At 44.5% G+C, this 19,838-nt stretch overlaps 1 protein-coding gene across 1 annotated transcript; it reads left to right on the forward strand.

Annotated features, from left to right (window-relative positions):
• The first annotated feature begins 690 nt into the window (after positions 1-690).
• Positions 691-7,469, forward strand: CUNH10orf71 (chromosome unknown C10orf71 homolog). Its single transcript, XM_026051429.1, has 3 exons — positions 691-814; positions 2,673-4,709; positions 4,746-7,469. The coding sequence occupies exons 2-3, from the start codon at positions 2,846-2,848 to the stop codon at positions 7,418-7,420; spliced, it is 4,539 nt and encodes a 1,512-aa protein (XP_025907214.1). The 5' UTR covers positions 691-814; positions 2,673-2,845; the 3' UTR covers positions 7,421-7,469.
• Positions 7,470-19,838: the final 12,369 nt, after the last annotated feature.

Below are 19,838 nucleotides of genomic sequence, written 5' to 3' on the forward strand. Positions count from 1 at the left end.
TGTCTCTCCAGGACACATAAACTAGCCTGAAATCCTTGGGATTCTTCACAGCGGAAGAGCAGCAGAGCTTATTTTCAGTATCTACTGACTCTGATTCTTTGATTAAAAAAATCTTTTGTCTATTGCCCATTGCCATCCTGTACTCTACCTTCCTCTCCTTGATAATAGGGGCAGTAGAAAAGAAAATCTTTTTGAGCCAGTTCAGCTAACAGTCCGGCATATTGACATCTGTCTGTCTTTGCTGAGTGTGGGAAGCACTATGCAGCTGAAAGGAAAGCATACATTTTGCTTTGTGCTCCTGCTAGAAGCACATAGCATAGCAGGGAGGTGGGAAGAAGTCACGCAGCAAAGCTGCTGGAGATTTCAACTGCCACTTGGGTGGGAAGGCTGCTGAGGGATCATTGCTGAGCCATTGGTCTCTGCTGGGACCACTGCAAAGTGCTGAGGTGTTGTGACAGTGCCCTGCTAGAAACCTGACTGAACTCCACAGGCCACCAAACCTTCAAATCAGCTGGTTATTATCACTCTATGCTGGATACCTGTGTCTGTTGGTGAGAAATACTGTAAATCACTCCTAAAATGAGTTGACAGCAGGAGTCAGTATTCAGCTCATACAAACCAATGCCATTGTCTTCAAATTGCAGAGCTCACTTCAGGTCAAAAATGCTGAAGATTGGAAGCATCCCAGGACACTACTTCAGTCAAGTCTACATCATTGGACTATTTTTACCTCCTCCATAAAGATGGTTAGCAATGAAGCAAAATGCAAGTATGAGGAGAAGTTCTAAAGAAGACGAGCAAGATTACATGACAGGTATGCACTGGTACTATCTCCTTATATAGAAGTTAAGAGTCTCATCAAGATTAGGATGGACTTTCACTTATATTCTCTTTTTTTCTTTTTTTTTCCCCCTTGCTGCATTGTATTCAGAGCATATGTATGGGGGTAATGAATGTGTGCTCTTCAAAAATCTCCATGCAAAGTAAAATAGAGAAACTCTATTAGATTTGTTTTATTTCAGGTGTAAATCTGTAAGAGTCATTGGATTTATATGGCTGTGAGGGCAGAATCAAGATTCACTATTACAACTTGAATCTAAAAATAAGTTAGTTGGGTTTCTAAATAGAAAAGGAAGGTCAGAAGTGTTTTCATTTGTGGAAAGAACTGTCTGAATAACTCAGCTAAGTAAGCTCAGTTACTGATATTTCATACTTAGGCCAGCACTGAGTCATTGTGGGGAAAACAAATGTCCTTTTCAAGAGTCTCACTGAAACAGACCTAAGTAGAATCATAGATCTGGTGACTGAAGGGGCTGAAATCTGGATCTAGATCTCACCAGCCCTAGGGTGGATCCAAGCTCTTGGTGGGACCAATTCACTTGCTGTACATGTGAATTCTGGAGTTTGGACACATCAGAAGTTAATGGTGCAAGTGTACTAGGAAATCAAGATACAGATTAGACTATTTATGCAGTTGGTTTTAGCAGGCTTTTTAATACCCTTTTAAACTAAGTCTCACTGTACTTCAATCAATAGCCTGTTCAGGCTTTTGAGTGCCAGAATAAGCATCTAAATATTTTACTGAGTAAACATGAAGAAATTGTAGAGTATACATTTGAAGGACAGCTGAAGGGTTTATTTTGCTTGTAAAGACTCAATCCATCCAAGACCTCACATCCTTTGTTCAGACTGATGCAGAGATAGACAAAAACTGCAGTACTATGAGCTCTGCTTTTGCTTTGTAGCCAGGGATTAATGGATGGCTGTGATATTTTGTAATTGTGTTGAATGTGGTGCCTTTTGCTCTCGTCTCTTCTGGAACTGAAACCAAATGATCCTTTGGTGGGTCTGCTAGAGTCCCCGAGGCACTTCTGCCTTCTGCTGGCTAAGCTGATGTTAGCAGCTTCTTCAGTTTCAATATATCAACCCAATCGTAACCGGACGGCTGAAAGATGTTTTTCCTGGTAGAAGTTAATGCATAGTAGACCACCCTACCTGTGAGGCCAGTCTGCTCTCTGAAGCAGGAGTCCTGATTAGGGTAATTGTCAAAGCCAAGTTCCAGCCCAAGACAATCAGTTCATTATGACTGACTTCACTTCCCACGGTTGTGACCTAGCAGAATAGTGAGGACAGAATCTTCTTTAGCAACTTGAATTTTCACATAATCCTTTAGTTATAGTTATGATTTGTTGCCAGTAGGTTTTTCCGTCTTTTCCTTCATTTCAAACGGTAGGATATAGTGTGCTTGGCAATAGCCACTTTTTGTTTAAATCAGTTTGCTTCCTTTCTATTGCAGCTAGTTCTCCCTGGCCAACAATGGCTAACCTTCCTAGCCAAACAAACCAACAGCACTTGCAAGTGTTTATGATTGGAGGTATACAAACAGAAGCATTTGAAATTTGGCTCTTAAATTCTTGTTTAAGAGTCCAAATAAAGAAAATGAGGTGAGACCATTTTTTCAATGGCACTTTGCAGTAACTCAACCATCTACTGATAACAACTTGAACTGACTGAAATAACAGCTCCTTTTCGTGTTGTTCATTGTGTTGCTAGTATTTTGTTCAAAATGCATGTAGGATCGAATTAGTTAACAGCTGATGTATCTGGAAAGTGCTCTTTGTCTAGAAGGGTTGATATAGAAAAATGATTGATTGTGATTTTTGGCTTTTCAGAGAAGAAAGTTTCCTTCGGCTGTTCCATCAGATGAATCAACGCGTAGTTGCACTGTCTGGAGGAATCTCTTTATGCTTGTGAATCATGAACAGCTAGAACCACCCAACAGAGTCATCTGCCTATTTGACACCTGAAAATAACCTTTTAGATTCATTCATGACTCACGTGAACAATGCAGGGAAATAAGAAACATACAGAAGGACACAGTGACTCCTCAAGCATTGGGAGTCTTCTGGATGACACAGACAGAGAGGTGAGCAGCCTCACAGCCCGATCTTTCAAAAGTTTGTGTGTGGCAGAACTTGAAGACTCTTATAATGAACCGGATCTTGCCATTTCACCTGGCTTCACTCACCAGTTCTCTGCTAAATTTCACCCAGGGGCATTAAACCATGCCATCAAGAAGAGCAATGTCTGCAACAAGCTAACAGCAAGGAACAATGAACCAACAATATGGGCTTCGACATTCCAACAGTTACCAAAATGTACTCAGGAGGAGAAAAAGACTGCTAAAATTAGCACCCTCGGCACAGAAAGGAGAAGGCTGAATTTGCCAGCCCCTGGGCCAAGAAACAATAAACATGTTTCAAAAGTGTCTTCTCTGATTAAGACATTTGATAAGACTGAAAACCAAGGGCCAGGAAGTTCCCTGGTAGCCAGTAAGCAGCCCATTAAAAATAGTTTTCAAAAGTATAAAGTAAATCATGGAAATGATATGGCTTGCTGGGGTGACACGGCCCTTCTAAGCATCCAGAAGGAGCTTTCTGAATTTTCTGATGCTTGTCGAGATAGCCACTATCTCAGTGGCAAAAATGAGCCACAGAAAAGGCTTAATAAAACAGATCAGAGTTATTGTGGTCCTGATAATTATTATCCTGTGCTCATTGAGATGTCAAAAGTAGCCAAGTCAAATTTTTCCCGTTTTTCTAAAAATGCTGTCAAAAACAGAAGTGTTAAAGTTAACGAGCCAACAAAAAAAGGTAATTTTCTTCACAGTGAGAACAGTGCTTTTGAATCATGGAATGCCCATCATAAAAAACTGACTGAAAAAGAGGAATTTGATGATGAAAAAACAGAAAAAGGTCTTGTGTACCTTGAAGAAGCACCATTTATTAAAGGATCCAGCACACGTGAGCATAAATTACCACCTGTCAAAACCACTGTTGCTAGAAAGCAGCAGAAAGACTTTCAAATTGAGCCAACACCACCAGAAACTGCTTTCAGTGTCCCCCTCCCAACTGTATATGTACCTCAGGACCCTCTCCCAGTCCCGTCAGGAACTGAATTTCATGCTATTCTTCCTCCTCCAGCCCCCTCTAGGATCCCCACGAACCAGGGCCCTCCTCCAAAACCTGCAGCCCCTGAAGCCCCCCTTGTGCCTCCAGCCCTGGCTCTCCCTGCTGTTGAGCCCCAGGCCTCTGTCTCACCCCACTCCGTGTCCTACAGGACCACTTCTCCCTCTCCCCCTTCCCAGGCACCTGCCCTGCTTGCCCCAGGACCCCCAGCCACATTGGCCGAGGAGAAGGCCCTCAGTCCCCAGCTAGATAGTGCCTGTCCACCGTGGAGGAGACAGAAGATTGCAAAAGATGCTGCAGAGAAGAGACAGACCTCAAAAGAGACATTCATGCCCAATGGCAAGGCATGCTCGCTGTCTGAAAAGGCCGCTGTGCCTGAACCTTTCCTGGACACAGCTCCTTGGACTAAGCAGGTAAACTCCCCAGGATCGAATAGTCCCTCTTTCAACATCACTGAACTCTTAACCCCCATCATCCCGCCAAAACGAGAGGCAGACTCCATGGAAAGTGAGCTGATCCTGCTGACACCTCCTCCCACTGAGAGTGTGCCAGGGAGAGAACATGAGGGGAGTGGGTTTGGTGATTATCAATCTCGGGATAGTTACAAATCTAAAGCAACAAGATTATTATTCAACTTGAAGGACGTCCGCAAACGTGTTAAAAGGATTTATACTCCTTCTCCTCTGTTAAGGGCCTTGGAGGATAGAAATAAGACTAAGGAAAGTCAGGAAACACAGGAGGGTGTAAAACTGAACGACTCGCTGGCAACTTTGCGAGAAGACAGTAACAACAAGGTTGCAGAAAAGGATGAAGCAAGTGACGTAACTTCTGTGTTATCTGACAATGTTCAAGAAAAAGACAATAAAGCAGATTTAACTGGATCCTTTGTGGATAGTTATCTGACTTTGAGTTCACCCCAGACAACAGTAGCTCCTTTATTTTACCAAACCCGAGACAATATGCAGCAAGATGATTCAAAACATGAAGATCTTGTTAAAAACACTAGAGGTAATGAAAACATCTCCTCATTCAGGCATCAATCAAAAGAACTTGATTTAAGAAAAAGTCTGTACTATCCAACACTGAAACCATACAGTAGAGACATCGTGGATACAACAGCTGGGCAGCCAATGCAAAATCCCAGTTTTCAAGGCGAGGAAAATAAGAAACAGAGTGACAAGCAGAATGAAAATGTTGCCTTCAAAGCACTCCCAAATCAGCTTTCACCAGCAGAGGATGTGCCTGACCGTGAGAACCAAACGGGTATGCTCATAACTGGCAGGGAAATAAAAGGCAAGAGAAGCACCAGTTCTTCTGAGCAGTCTTTTGTGTCTACAGTAGAGCAGCCCTTTCAGGAAGAGCTTCCACTGATGCCAAAGGCATGTCTTGAAGAAAGCGGAAGGAATAAGAGTGAAATGAGTGCAGAGAGTAAGAAAAGCCCCAAGGAGAGAGAGAAAGCAGCTGGGGAAGATGCACTGCAATATTATGCTTGTATCAGTTCTGATACTAGTTCAGCAGAGAGGAATGAGAGTAAGGTTACTGGGAATGAACAGGGGAGCCTGATGAAAGAGAAAATGAGGAAAGAGAAAAAGGAAGAGGCCAACAGTGTGGATTCTGCTTCGGACAGTGTAAAGGACACATCTACCTCCAGGTCTGAGGAGCCACAAACACCATCATCTTCAAGCTCATCAAAGCCCAGTATGTTTATGATTAAAGATAACACATTCAAGTCACCTCCAGTAATAAGGACTGTCAAACTGCCCCTGATCAGGTCCTTTTCCTTTGACGATACGATGAGCAGCAGTTATAAGGAAATGAAAAGCAGATTTGTGCTCACAGCAAGGAACAAGCAGTGCCGAGACATGTTGCATGTCCCCGAACTAGACTGGTTGTCACCGAGGCCCAGAGGGCAACAGAATGTGAGAGAAGAAGCAGCTAACAGAAAGATAGATGCCTGTGAGCCTGGATCTTCTTCAGCAACACAGGACCCCGCTCTTCCAGAAGATGAGGAGGGCTTTTCATTAGAGAAGCACATGCCAGAAGATGAAGAGACTTGTGCTTTGTTGGATCAAGCTGAAGAAAAGAATGAGGAGAGCATTTGCAGAAATGAAGAGAAACCCAAGCTTGGGAAGGAAAGGCATGAGTTAGCACAGCCAGATTTAGGTCTCGAAGATGACCAAGTACTAAACAATCCAAGCTACCCTTCAGAAGGAAAGAGTAATTACTTCAAGAATCATCTTTTATCTAATCGCAGAGGTGGCTCTTGCGCAAAGAAGATAATCACTAGGGAAACAAGTTCCCCTGTGGTAGGTTCTGTGTCAGAGGACTACACATATTCTCCTGTATCCCATGAAGCTTCAGAGGACACCCTAGCCATGGAAGGCACCCCAGTGTTGTTAGACAACCTCTCATGTTCTGCTGTAGCAAGCCCCAGGTCAGGCAGCACAGTACACTCTCTTCTTACCTGCTCATCATCAGAGAAACCAACAATTTCTACCCTCAGAGAGGCAGAGGATGGTACGAACCCTGCCTTGCTAAACATGATAGTAAAGAGCCAAGCTGACATACCTGCTGAAGAGACACTTGATTCAGCACAGGGGAATCTGCCTCCTGATTTTGCGGGGATGGCTGAGAGACTGGAACTCAGGGTTCCTGGGGAGAGGGCAGCGGGCAAGCCTCCTGCTGTGCCACCGAAAACGGAAAAGGCTCTGCGGCGGGCCAAGAAGCTGGCAAGCAGGAGAAAGAAAATAGAAGAGCAACAGAAAATACATCTGACAGAACCTACAGCTGCTGTTGGGAGAAAACTGTCTCAGTCTGCGCAGATGCCAGCATTTCCCCAACCTATGAGAGATTCTCCTCTCCATTCTGCCCTTCACTCAACTCTTACTCCTACAGGAACTGGTATGAGAAGACTCAGTGGTGCCTCAGCAGTAAGCCCTTCACCCTCTTCAACCCAGCGTAAACTCCTCCAAGACCCTGACTCTGGCCAATACTTTGTAGTTGATTTACCAGCTGAAGTTAATTTAAAGACATTTTATGATCCAGAAACTGGCAAATACATCCAAGTTTCAGTCCCTTCTTCGGAAGGAAACTTATACCACAGTCCCTCTTCAGAAATTATGAACTCTCCATATGCCTCCTACCCTAGAGTGATGCCTTTACAAGCTTCTTCTGTAGCAGCACTGAAGTCACCATCTCAGCTCTCTGAAACTCCCTGGTTAATGCAGGCTGTATCAGGAGAGCCAGAAGAACTACCTGAGAATCATCAGCAGGACTACAGATATCTTGACCCCGACGATACCCAGTCCTATATTGATCCAGTCTCTTACTCCCACAGTCAATACGCCAAAGAAGCTCAAGTTCACTTAGGAAAGGACATGCGTCCAAGCCCAATTGCAGAGGCAGTAACCCCCACTGATTTAGATGATTTTGCAAATGAAGGGGTATCTTGAAAGCTGAAGTTACAAAATATGCCATCAACTATTTTAAGAGATGTTTGGACAGACACATGCACACAAAAACACCTGCAGATTTGATGTTTGTAAAACACTATGTATCAGAATCTCACTGTGGTTTGGGTGGAAAAGAAAATGAAGGCTAAGCATATTGCAAGAACAGAAGTGATGACTACTCTGAAGAGGTTGGATATTGAGTGAGTCCCAAATCACCAGTGACATAAAGGGGGCAATGCCAGCTAAACAAATACATGTGACAGAATGTAGCCACCTGCTTGCCGTTGCTGCTGCTTTGCCATTACAGTGGCTGGGATTGCCAGAGCAAGTGTCATTTTGCCCAGATGTATTGCATGATATATGACCCAAAGTAAACTCTATGAGACCCTCCTGTCTATCTTATGAGATGGGGACAGATGCCACATCAGCTGAACTTTCCTCACTCCTTGCCTTTAAACTACATTGACAGGTAGAAAGTATGTGAGTACGAAAGTATCATCAACCCAAGATTCATTTTTTGATTACTTAGATGTTATTGACAAGAAGATTGTATGTGGATACACAATGCAACACAATGTTCTTATCAAAAAACTACTAACAACCAGAGTGCAACTGCAGCTGCTCAAGACTTCTTATTTCCCTTTGCGGTGTCCACTACCATGCTGCTGAATTCCTTAATTTTATTGATGATACCCAAATATGCTCCCCCAGCACCAGGGATTGTTTATAATTTGTCTTTAAACTCATTTTGAAAACTTGGCCTGATATATTGTGCTAAAAGGAGCAAAGTTGAATGAAATCCCATTGCAGTATTTATATTTTGGTTAGGATAAGAAGACTTTTGCTTGTTATAATTGAAATATCTTTTTTTTTTTCTTGTTAGGCTCCTGGTGAAATACAGATCTAAATTTCAAAACCTGAAAAATGTTGTTCCTGATTTTTGACTTGTGCATTCTGTGATTTAAAAAATAAAAGCATTAAACATGTGAAGTATTAATTCCTACAAAAGGGCTATGAAAATCCATGAAAGAATCTGTATCAAACTTTAACTCACCCTTGATAAAGTCTTTTTTAATTACGTATTGTATGGTGCCTTCTCTAAAACTGCATAATATGAGAACCTGGTGAAAAGATGTTAATATTGAATGTAGTGTGCCTGCTTATAAATATCTATATTTGGATTATTGGTTTTCCTTTCTCTGTTTTATTTTCATATTGTCTTCCCTAATGCAAACTGAAATGCAGAAACTCTAAAGAACAGTAACACTAATGACTTCAGGTCTGACTCACATCTAAGGTTATTTTTACCAGATTGTTTTCTGTAGAGTTACTCTTGGCTTCCAGAAAGAAAGGGAAGAATCAGTCCTTTGGTTAATAAATATAATTTGAGGAAGGGACACAGGTACCCTCCGCCTAAGCTTTAATATTTGTGATAGATGTGATTTTTGATAAATATTTTCCATGACTGAGACTATTCACAGGACACAGACCAAAGCTTTGCATGTTGGATACATCCCTCGCCTGAACTTAGCTTCCAGACTTGCTCCATCCCTGGCAAGAGCTGTGCATGCAGAACCTTTGCGGATCAAACCAGGCACGTTCTTTCATCAATGCCATTTACTGAAGCATTTCCCCTAAAGCAGGTAAGCACACGCTAAGAACAACTTCTCAATGGTTTCAGTGGAGTTGGAGTCCTAGATGACTTTCTGTTGTCCATTTTATTTATTTTGCAGAGTTGTGTTAAACTTACCATTTTGTGACTAGGGAGGGATGTTTGTGGGAGAGATATGGAATGAAAATAGTCAAGTTTGGACTAGTTTAATTTAATTTTCTGTCATGTTCAGCTCAAATACTCATGTTCAGTTAAGCACTTGTTGTGCAGTCTGCATCCTTGGAGGTTTTCAACATGCAACTGGATAAAGCCCTGAACAACATGGTCTGGCCTCAATGCCAACCCTGCCTTGAGCAGGAGGTTGGACTAGAAACCTCCTGAGGCCCCTTTCAGGCTGAATTATCCCCTGATCCCATTCTGTACATGTTTAAATTTCTAAGCCAGCTTTGAATTGAAATTCAGAAAATGCAATCCAATCTCTCCTGGGAAAGGGCTCATTTTGAACAAAAGACAAAAAGATTTTGAAAAACAAGTGCTTCAGGAACAAGAATGTATTTCCAAGTTGTTACAGTACAGGAAATGGCTCCCATTATGAATATTTTTCCTTTCTCTTCCGTCACGCTTATTTTGCCAGACCAACACGGTACCTACCTTCATCTTGTGCTTTTCTCTTGTTTGCTTTCACATTGTGCAGCGTAACTGCCTACCCAGCACAGGGCAAAATGCTGCTTGGTGTGGTAGATTTAGAAGTAACCAACGTAATTTAAAATCCTAGCAGAGGGTGCAAGCCTTTTATTTATAATATATGCATATAAATCGATATGTATATTTATGTAAACGGCCTTTGCAGCCCCAAGTCTAGAGGTAGGGAAACCATCAGAGAATAGTGTGAAGGCAGGTTTCCTAAGGGGAGACTGGATACAAAGTATCCATGCATAAATATTAAAAAANAAAAAAAAAAAAAAGTGGTTTGATAAGCAAAGTCTTCATTTTTAAAAAAGTTGTTCCTTTGTGCTTGGCTAACTGTACTGTTTGTTTTGTAAGAGTGCACACTTATCATTCTGCACCGTATTTTCAGGGTGCTGCTTAATGTGGAGTTAGTCCAATAAACTGCTTTAAGGTAGACTAGGAGAGCAGAGTGTATTTTTCACTCATTGCGAAGGCAAAATGAATCCCTGGGGATCTGGAGGGAAGCCAGTCCTAACTTGGATACTTGGATATTTTAAGACTTCTTTATTTTGGCCAATCATGCCTGTGGCTTAAGGGAGCTGTTCAAGGTGGGCTGAGCCTGAACTTACCCCTGGCGCAGAAGCAATTTTGGCCTAGAGAGTTTGTAGCAAAAAATGAAACAAACATAGAGCTAGCGAAATTTGAACACAAACATGAAAATTGTTTTTGTCATGTGTCCAGAACTTTCCCCTGAGCACTTTGTGGCAGGGAGCAAGTGATGCCTGGGATATAAAAAAGTGCTATAAAAACATTATTCCAGATCCCAGCCCAGTATTGATTCTGCCTGAGTGTGACCTGTCAGCAAACCCATCTCTGGCCTGAACTTTGCTGCTGGCCAGCTCCTTGCGAGGCCATATTCAGAAATAGGAGAATATTTAGGATTTTTTTTCCGGGTTAGCACTTTCCCATACTACGATTAGATCCTAAATCAAGCATGTCTAGCAAGCAAAAGAGCAACGGTTTGCTGAGGTTCTTCTCTTTAGCACAGCTAATGCTGTTCATCTGATCAGTGAAAGAATAGATGTGAGCAACATTAAAAGCCAGATTGTAAAATGGGATGAAAAGAAACTGGTCTACTGGGGCTAATGGAGCTGGGGCTAGTTGTGTCTGCTGAGCGCGTTGGTGTCACACAAATGAAGCAGAATTCTTCCTCTGGAAGCTCTAGCTCTGCAGCTTTTAAAGCCATGTTCAGACACACTGTGGTTGTGGCCATTTGCAGTACTGCACAGTAGTTGTGTTTATAGTGATTCATTTTGTTTGTTGCTTTTGCGCTTTTTTGGCTAGTTGGTCTTTGCAATTGCCATCATGGAAAATCTGGGATGGAAGATGTCATTACAAGACAAAATGACATCTTTAAACTGACTTTTTTTTTTTTTTTTTTTTTTTTGACTATGGGAAATGTGCAAGTCATGAAAATAACTGTAGAAAAGCACTGTTATATGACAGAGCAATAATGACATTAAGTCACAGAATGCAGGGAGGTCTAGGCAAACTCATCCAGAGAAAAGCTGCATTCTGGCCTTGCCAGCAGCTAGAATGAAGGAAAACTGCAGGCTCTGTGTGTGTGCAGAAGTGCAGCAGGAATGACATTTAGGCCATCACTAAATGGCATTTGTATAACAACATGAGAATGACTTCTAGCCAGCTTTTTCATTGTAATTGCATCTCTGGTTACACCAGTAGGGAGAGCTGTGAACAGCATGGCAGGGGGAATATGCGCTTAAAAAGAGCTAGAAAAGGGCTGGAAGGGAGTCCACTCGTCCCTCTCCACCCAGGTGCAGGGCAGGAGGCTGGGCAGTCTCACTCTCTGTGCCCCGCTTCGGGGACAGACACATAATTGGGAGTAACTTGGCTTTTTCATTGCTAACCAGCCATGCAAACTGTATGTAATCTCTTATCAGGGATAGTTTTATACTTTTCTCCTTGTCCTTTCCATTATGAAACAGCTGAGACTCTTCTCAAAATAATTCCTGCTCAGTTGCTCTCCAGACTGGCAACTGCCTTTGGAAATTCCTTGCATTGATCCCTGACTAACCAAGCAATCTTTACAGACAATGAAAGTGTTATTGTATTTCGAATATAACAGAGCACAAACAGAAAAATTGACTAGTTATGTGCCTACTGGAAATACTCTGCCAGATTTGCATATCTGCATTTAAGGGATGTTTCCTTTCTGAGAAAATAAAGAACCCTAACTTTATCTTGCTTAAAAACAGCATTAGAAGCTGGTGATATTGTACGTGATGGGCTACATGGGCTCTAGTGAGCACATGCAAATGGGTAATTTGGAACAACTGACATACATTAGTCATTTTTATTAAGGAAATTCTGCTTCAGAGCTTAATAGAAGATAGAAAGAACATGGAACACTTGAGTAAATTGAACTCTATTTGTGTGTGTGCATGTGTATGTGTGCAATGCCCATTATTGCAACAGAGGTCAATGATTAATTTATTTTGTCTTTAGGATGATTATTCTGAATTTTATGCTCACCACTGTTCCCTAGTATTAAAGATAATATTGGAATTGCAGGGTTTAAATGGACAGGGAATGACTGAAATGACCTGTGGTCTTCCCTTGCTTCTTTTTGATACTCTCAAAGTTTTCATGATGTTGCTTTTTTACATTAGGTAGTCAGGCTTTGGGTACTCTATGGGCGACTAGAGAATTATTTCTATTATGTTGTTGAACATACTTAGAAAGCAGCATTTCAGTAGCGCAGAAGAGAAATTATTTATGTCCCAAATGCTTAAAGCCCTGTGTTTTTATTAAAGCAGACTCAACTCAAGCTGTTTGGAAGCTACTTACAGTGCTAAGAATTCAGCACCTTCCCATGCCAAAGTCTACCCACAAAGAGAAATAAATTGAAACCTGAGGCACCTAAAAAGAAAAAGGACAAGTTCTTGAAATCCTTTTGTCAATGAAAAAAAAAAAAAAGAAAGAAAGAAAGAAAGAAAAGAAAAAAGGGAAAAGGAAAAAAGGAAAAGCAGATGAACATTAGCAAAAAGATGAAAATGTTCAAAGTTAGGCACCGGCTTAGCCTGACAAGTCAGGCTCGCTAAGTTCAAGTAGCCTCGTGCATCCTGTTACGCTGGAGGCAGCCCCGACTGAAATAAGCAGCGGCTCTTCTTTCAGTCCCCAGCCCTGAGAAGCTGCAGGGGCACAAGAGAGTCTGGCCCAGGAGAGGCTCTTTGCGCCGGGCTCGCTGGAGGCCTCACAGCAGAACACTGCCTACCTGGCTCAGGTCTCCCATCCCTTCCCTGCACGATTGCAGGTGGAAACATTTATCATTATTTTATCAAAACTGGCTGTGCCTTTGTCACCTTCCCAAATGGAAAAGCTAGAGTGAAAGGAAAGGTGACTGTATTGCATTGTCACCTAAAGCAGTATTATTTTGATAATGTTTCTATACATGTATGTATGAATCTATCTAGCTATATCTGGCTATGTCTATAGATCTATATATAGCTATACAGTATTTAAATTATGCTTTAGTGCTTGGACATGATCTAAACTGTGCCCTTGAGCTGTCTTTTGCTTCTCCCACCTGTTGTCCTGCGTTCGCAGCTGGCTCTGCCCGGAGGGAGCTCCTCTCCCCAGGGCTGCCTGGGTGCCCTGGGCCCTGCGCACGTGAAACGCCTCGTGCTTGTCCCTGCCCGGCAGCGCCTGCCGGTACCCGGGCCCCTTGAGAAACCCTGCAGGTACCCGGGCCCCTTGAGAGACCCTGCAGGTACCTGGGCCCCCTGAGAGACCCTGCAGGTACCCAAGGTCCCTTGAGAGACCCTGCAGGTACCCGGGCCCTTGAGAGACCCGCTGCCCTGCCGGCCAAGACAGCGACCCCCTCCTCTAGCAATGGGGCTGCGCGGCGCCGGCTCCGACTGAGCAGCACACCAGCCCCTCTGCCACCCCCCTGCCAGCAAACGCTGCCCTAGCAATGACAGGAGCCCTGCCATAAAGCCAGCAAGGTCAAACGCCAGCCCTGAAACCTGCTGACACAGCAAAGCGGCCCCGTATTGCAGGAGCAGCAAACGGCCCTGCCTGGCTAGCGGGACACCTTGGCAGGGGCCGCCGACCCAGCGTGGCCCCTCCTAGCAAACCGGGGAGCTCCCGAAGCCCAGCGAGAAACCGGCCCTTGGACCGGCCCCGCATCGGCCCCCCGCTCGGCTCCGTACCCCCCATCACGCCCGAATCTTCTAACTACACCACTTCTTTGTTAGCAAAGCAGACAAAGCAAAACAAAAGCAGGTTCTCTTCATTATTCTGAAACTGCTGATAAAAAGCAAAAGCAGAAAAAAAACCCATAGCCTGTGTTGTTTTACTTTTTATATTTGTTTTATTTTACAGTTTTGAGATATATATATCAAATATATTAATAATAATTGTTCAAAAATCTTCATTTGATATTTACATGTCTGTGAGAGTGAAAAGTCATAGAAGTTTTCTTTTAGCTTGAAATAGCCTTCTATTAAAACGAAACAAACAAAAGCCCAAAAGTTGGAACTAAAGCAAATATTTCTAAATGTTGCCATTAAGCCAGGTTGGTTTATTACATTACGTGCTGTTAGGCTGCGGTTTTTGGGAGGTGTCTCCCTTTGGAGGAAGGAGAAGTCCAGCATCAGCAGGATGGTGGTGTGAGGGGAAGGCGCCTTGCGGCCCAGGCCGGACAAGCAGCCGCCGCTGCGGAGCTCCCTCTTGCGCCAGCCTGTCCGCATCTCCAGGTGCAGCCCTTCCCAAGGGCTCCCTGATCCACACGCAGCCAGGCAAGGTGAGCGCGCGGAACGCTCCATCCTGCCGGCAGAGACGCAAGGGGCTGAGCTCAGGAAGAGACTCGGTAACCAGGGGGAGAAGGGGCACAGGGAGGAAAGAGCAGTGTGTTTAACAGGTGCGGTTATTTATGAAAATGGTATCTGGCCAGTGCAGCTCTTCTGGAGCAGGTGTTAATGCCTCTTTTCTTATGGTTATGCTAAATGATGGTTTAGATATATCCACCATGTCACTCAGATGCTATCCTGGTTGGGGGTGTAGAAGTCCCACAGACAAAGACCGTAAAATCAAGACCAAATCCCCTGCCCGTGTGATGTGAGTAGGAGCAAAGTGTCTCCAGTATCTTTTTTTTTGCTGGTTAATGGAATTCTGAAATCTAATGGATAATGATGATTCCCATTTGTTCACTCCTTTTCCATTTTCACAGACACTTTCTGGCAAATGGCATATTATGGTCCAAATTAAAGAGAGAAGAAAAATGGTATAACTGAAGACATTTTGATAGGTATCTGAGTCAGAGAGCTGATGCACGGCTTCTAATTCCCTGAATTATATTTTTAAAAAGCTTTATTTGATCTGAGTTGCACTGAAATTGGGATGTGTCCAGAGTTTCCCATAATGAAGCCTCCCAACCTCAGCAACTCTCTAGCCACTTGACTGTTTTGTGGAGTCACAGACCTAAGACCTTTTAACAGAACATATCAAACTCTAACGACACTGCCTCAAACATAAACCTCAGCCCAGTTCTAGTGATTCATTTCTATGGAGCAAATAGGCACCTCTATCCTCAGCATGAGCACATCTCACACCTGGTGACACTCAACCACAGCCAGTGCCATGGCCCTGAGCAGGAGGCACAGAAGGCTCACAGGTGGCTTGCAAGCTACATCTGCATTAATCAACAGTAACATAGGGCTCAAATGAGACCAGTAAGAAACACTCCTCCTTTCTTTCCCTGGAGCTCAAACTCAACCTGTGAGCCCTGTCCTGAGCATCCTCCTTGTATGGTAAGTCTGGGACTTTGCTGATGAATAAAGACTTCATGGATTACATAAAGTTGATTCAGTTCCTGAGTCCCATGTAGAGGAAAGCTCCTCAACAAGAGATGTATGTGTGGTTTGCTGAGCCGCCCCAAATGCCTTTCTGCTTTTCACATGGGATAGCTGTCTGAACATCAGGCTGCAACGTTGATCTGGTTTGTTCCTGGGTTCAGCCTCGCAGAAGTGCTTAGGTTCTTTGATCTTCTGGGTGGGATTTTGAAACTTTCCTTTCTGGACCCCTATTAGGCTGCAACTGTGAAATCCTCTATGGGAAACCTCTGGCTCAGAGCCAGAGAGGGCTTGCTCTAAGCACACGTAATGGTTGAAAGGGAAGATTGGATCAGCTTTTTTTTTCTCCTGCAGATCTTCCTTCCCTGCCAGCAGCCAATTTCTTGTACACTGTTACAGAGATATTTCTAATAAAATCCAACAATTCCCAGGGATGCTTCTATCCCGTGTTGTGCCAAGGACTGGTGAGCACGTCGGCAGCTTGGGTCTCCAACATTTGCCAAAACCTGAGAGCTTCAGCCAGCACGAGGAGCAAGGGTGAGCCAGCTGCGATACAGGAGACAGAGTTTGGTTCCCGGGGAGTCTTCTTTGCAGAGATCGGCTCCTTCAATTAATGGGCTTTGCATCTTGTTTAATACATCGGCTCATGTGCAGTGAGGGTGTAAAGAAGCCCTGTGTATACAATTAAAAAACTCATCCTATTCAATACCTAGGGGAGTCCTAATAAATTTGCTGCTAAAGCAAGTGCTAGTCTCTAGGGTCAGTATGAATGTTTTAGTTTAATACATGAAAACTCTGAGGCAGAAGGACTGAAAGAATTAGTTTAGATGGCAATGAAAATAAAATTTAATAGGAAAAAAAAAGCAGCTTTCTCCTGGCCTTGGCCTGTCCAAGTTCCAAAGTCTCAGAGAGGATGTCTGTGCTGCTGCTGATGGACTTCTAAAGGCTGCTGTCCAGTTTCACTGTCGGGGATCCTGCAAGCGTGGCCCTAAGCTCAGCTGCAGGCCACTGGCCAGGGTATGCAGGAGCCCATACATGAGAGAAAGGCTTGGTAAGCAATGAGCGTATTTGTCCAGCCATCCTTTGGGCAGAAAGTAGGTAAATCATCAAGGATGCCATCTTACAGGTGTCATCAATTCTGCATGGAAGTAACCCGTGTTGTGTTTGTCACTGTCATTTATGTGCAATCTTCTGCTTTCTCTTGTCTCACACTTCTACTGAAAGTACTTGCGGTCACATTAGCTAACAATTCTGCCTATGGCACTAATACAACAGTGCTCTGTCCTTTGCTGGGGCTTAGAAAGCAAAGCAGTAACATTGCTATAACCCAAGCAGAGAACTGGATGTCCCTGCATGAACACAACAGTCAAAGCCTTGGGAGCTCCAGGAGACATATGAAGGTAGAGTGACTTACATGAGGCTATATTGTTTTCACTTTGAGTAACTGCTTTAATGCTGTTGTCATATCTTACAAGAAAATCTATGTACAAGGTAACTTTCAGCCTCATCAGAACAGAGTGGAGGAGTTAGAGATGGGAGTGATTCAGCCCACTAGGAAAGGAAAGCTGCCTTATGTAGCACTGCATGTGAGAGGTCTCGCTTGCTAGAGTGCTGCAGCGAGCGTGGGGCAGGTGGTGAGGAGGCTGTGGTGTCAACACATCACACACACACGGGGCTGGGTTTTCTACACATCACTGCAATTCTCCTTGTCACAGGCCGGATCTATATAAGGACTTGCCTTCTTTGTATGAGGAAAAGACCACATTTTGTGGTAATATGGTCACCTAAAGTCAATACTTGACTACAGCGAAAGGAAGTTTTTAACTGGAAAGAAGTAAGCGTTGTTTACTGTGCTCAGCAGAGACTGCTGTCTTATTTATGGCCGGGGTATCAAGCTCTTCAGGGGAAAGGTCTGAATTATGTATTCAAAGCCTGGGTATAAATTCACAGCTTCTCATTCCCCTCGGTTCACACACGGCTCCACCACACACCAGGCAGGCTCGAGAGGGTCGGTATCGAGCAGCGGCTCTCTGAGAGCAGGGATGTGCCGCAGCCGCACACCACAAGCAGTTCATCTCCATCTCCCGCTGCCCTGCGGTCCGGCCCCGCAGCAAACAGCTTCCTCCATGCTCACCGCCTCCTCTGCAAGCAGCGCCAGGCTGGAGGAGGAGGAGATGCGAGCTGATGCTGTCGCTTGGTCTCCAGCATCTCGGCAATAAGAGCTGGCGTGCTGCACACCGGGCTTGGGTGTGGGACAGGGCTCTCATGTCCCCATGGTCAGCTGCCCTACCAGAAGCCCAACCATAAGGACAGCTTGAGTGTTTTTTCTTTTTGTTGTGGAAACCACACTTCTTGCTAATGTCTCAGAGGTTCTATCTTGTCAAAACGGATGCATATTTTGAGATAATTTCTCAAGGAACTGTGAGACACTGCAGGAGCATCACAGAAGGGGCATGCAGGGGGCTGTTCACACGATGGCCTCACACGAGTGACTTGCGTGGGTGCCTCTCTGCCCGTGCAGAGACACTTTGTCACCAGCTAGAGCGGAGTGACACCAGGCCCTAGTGATGGTAGCCCCAGCTCAGCAGGCAGCAGAAGGGCAGAGTCCCCATGAGCACAGCCCTGCTAGGAGGCTCTGGGGGCTCCAGGAACTGGCCAGCAGGTTGACCTGAGCTCGCCAAGAGCAGTGACCTACCGGGAGCACAGCGGGAAGGACACAGGCTGCAAGAGCAAACTGTATCATCATGTACCAGTGCCTTAATCCGCATGCACATGGCCTTCAGTGTCATTGTAAATAATACTCCTAATAAAGAGCCAATTAGCCTAACAATCTAATTACTATCCAGCATGCTGGGTAGGAAGCACTGGCCTGCGGCGTAACAGAGCAAACTTGGGTTCTTGGCCGCACATTTCACACGACAACGTATAGAGGCACAATGCAGCCTGCATAGATGTGCAAAAGCAGAGCCACGTGGAGGGCTGAGGGGATGGTGCACAGCCTCATAAAGGTCTCACAACCTGGAGTATTTTATCACCCCTCCACAACATGCAGGAATAACAGCCAAAAGATACGAGACCCTCTGGGCTCTGCCCCCAGCCAACCCTGTGCTGGGGCAGAGCTCAGAGGGAGAGGGGACACAGGACAGGGAAGGCACCCAGGACGCGGAGCCAGGGGCACCCCGGGACATGGAGGTGCAGGATCACCACTATATGCAGGGACATGGGCCCTGCTGGAATGGTGGGAGGATGAGGGAAAAAGCAGTCAGAGATGTGCATGTGGATGTCTGTGCCTGGATGTGAGAGGAGCCCGGAGCAGGCGACACTTTGCCAAAATCATGTAAGGGACATTTGCACAGAGGCTGCTCAAACTGCGCCTGGCTCAGGCGACTATGGAAATTCACAGCGAATTACAATGTGAGATCTAGTGATAAATGAAGTAAGACATTAAACAAAAGAAATCTTTGTCTCACGCACATCTCTCAAACCTTGGCCTTCCATTTCTTTCCCTTTACAGAACTGAAAAAAAATATCGTCCTGGTGGATTTTGGAATTGCTTGCATGTAAATCATCCTCTTAGGCTTGGGCATCTCAGACTGGGTTCAGCCTGAGTGACTTTTTATAGCTGAGTTATAAACTTTTAAATGCCAGACTTAATCAGAGCTACTGAGATGGCCATTACAGGAGTGGTTTAAGTGGCATAGCCCTGATATATGATAGCAGAGAGGCAGGCAGGTGGCTCAGGCACAAGGGCTGTGTAGCTGGTAGGGAGCAGGCTCTGGTGGCTAGACGAGGGCAGGGCTGAGACACAGCTCTCCAGCATTTTGCCCTTGTCCAACTCTTCCACGACCTCAAGCAAGTTTCTGTGGGCTGCCCTTAAAAAACAAGTCTCAGGCCAAAATCTCAGTGCAGACTATGACTCCTCGAGCCTTGGTTTCCCCAGCATGCTAGCAAGGAGGCAAACATCTAAATGTCTTTCTCGGGAAGTTGCAAAAATTGCTGGTGAACTGGCCTAAGGTATACACAGTGTTGTGCAGACTCAAAAAAAAAAAAAAAAAGGAAAAAAAAAAAAAAAAAGCAAAAGCAAATGCATTGCAAAAGCAATGTGGTTGCAAAAGCAACCACAGACAAAATAACCCTGACCAATTATAATCACAAATGCATTGGACACGGAAGAGTCAAAAAGCCTCAGGGCCTAAGTCCCCCCACCTCTTAGCTGTGAACCTGAGCATCCCCCCTGCTGCTTTGCAGCATCCCTGTGGTCTAA

Source organism: Nothoprocta perdicaria, unplaced genomic scaffold, assembly GCF_003342845.1.
Source record: "Nothoprocta perdicaria isolate Ctin4 unplaced genomic scaffold, notPer1 scaffold_111, whole genome shotgun sequence".
Taxonomy (NCBI): domain Eukaryota; kingdom Metazoa; phylum Chordata; class Aves; order Tinamiformes; family Tinamidae; genus Nothoprocta; species Nothoprocta perdicaria.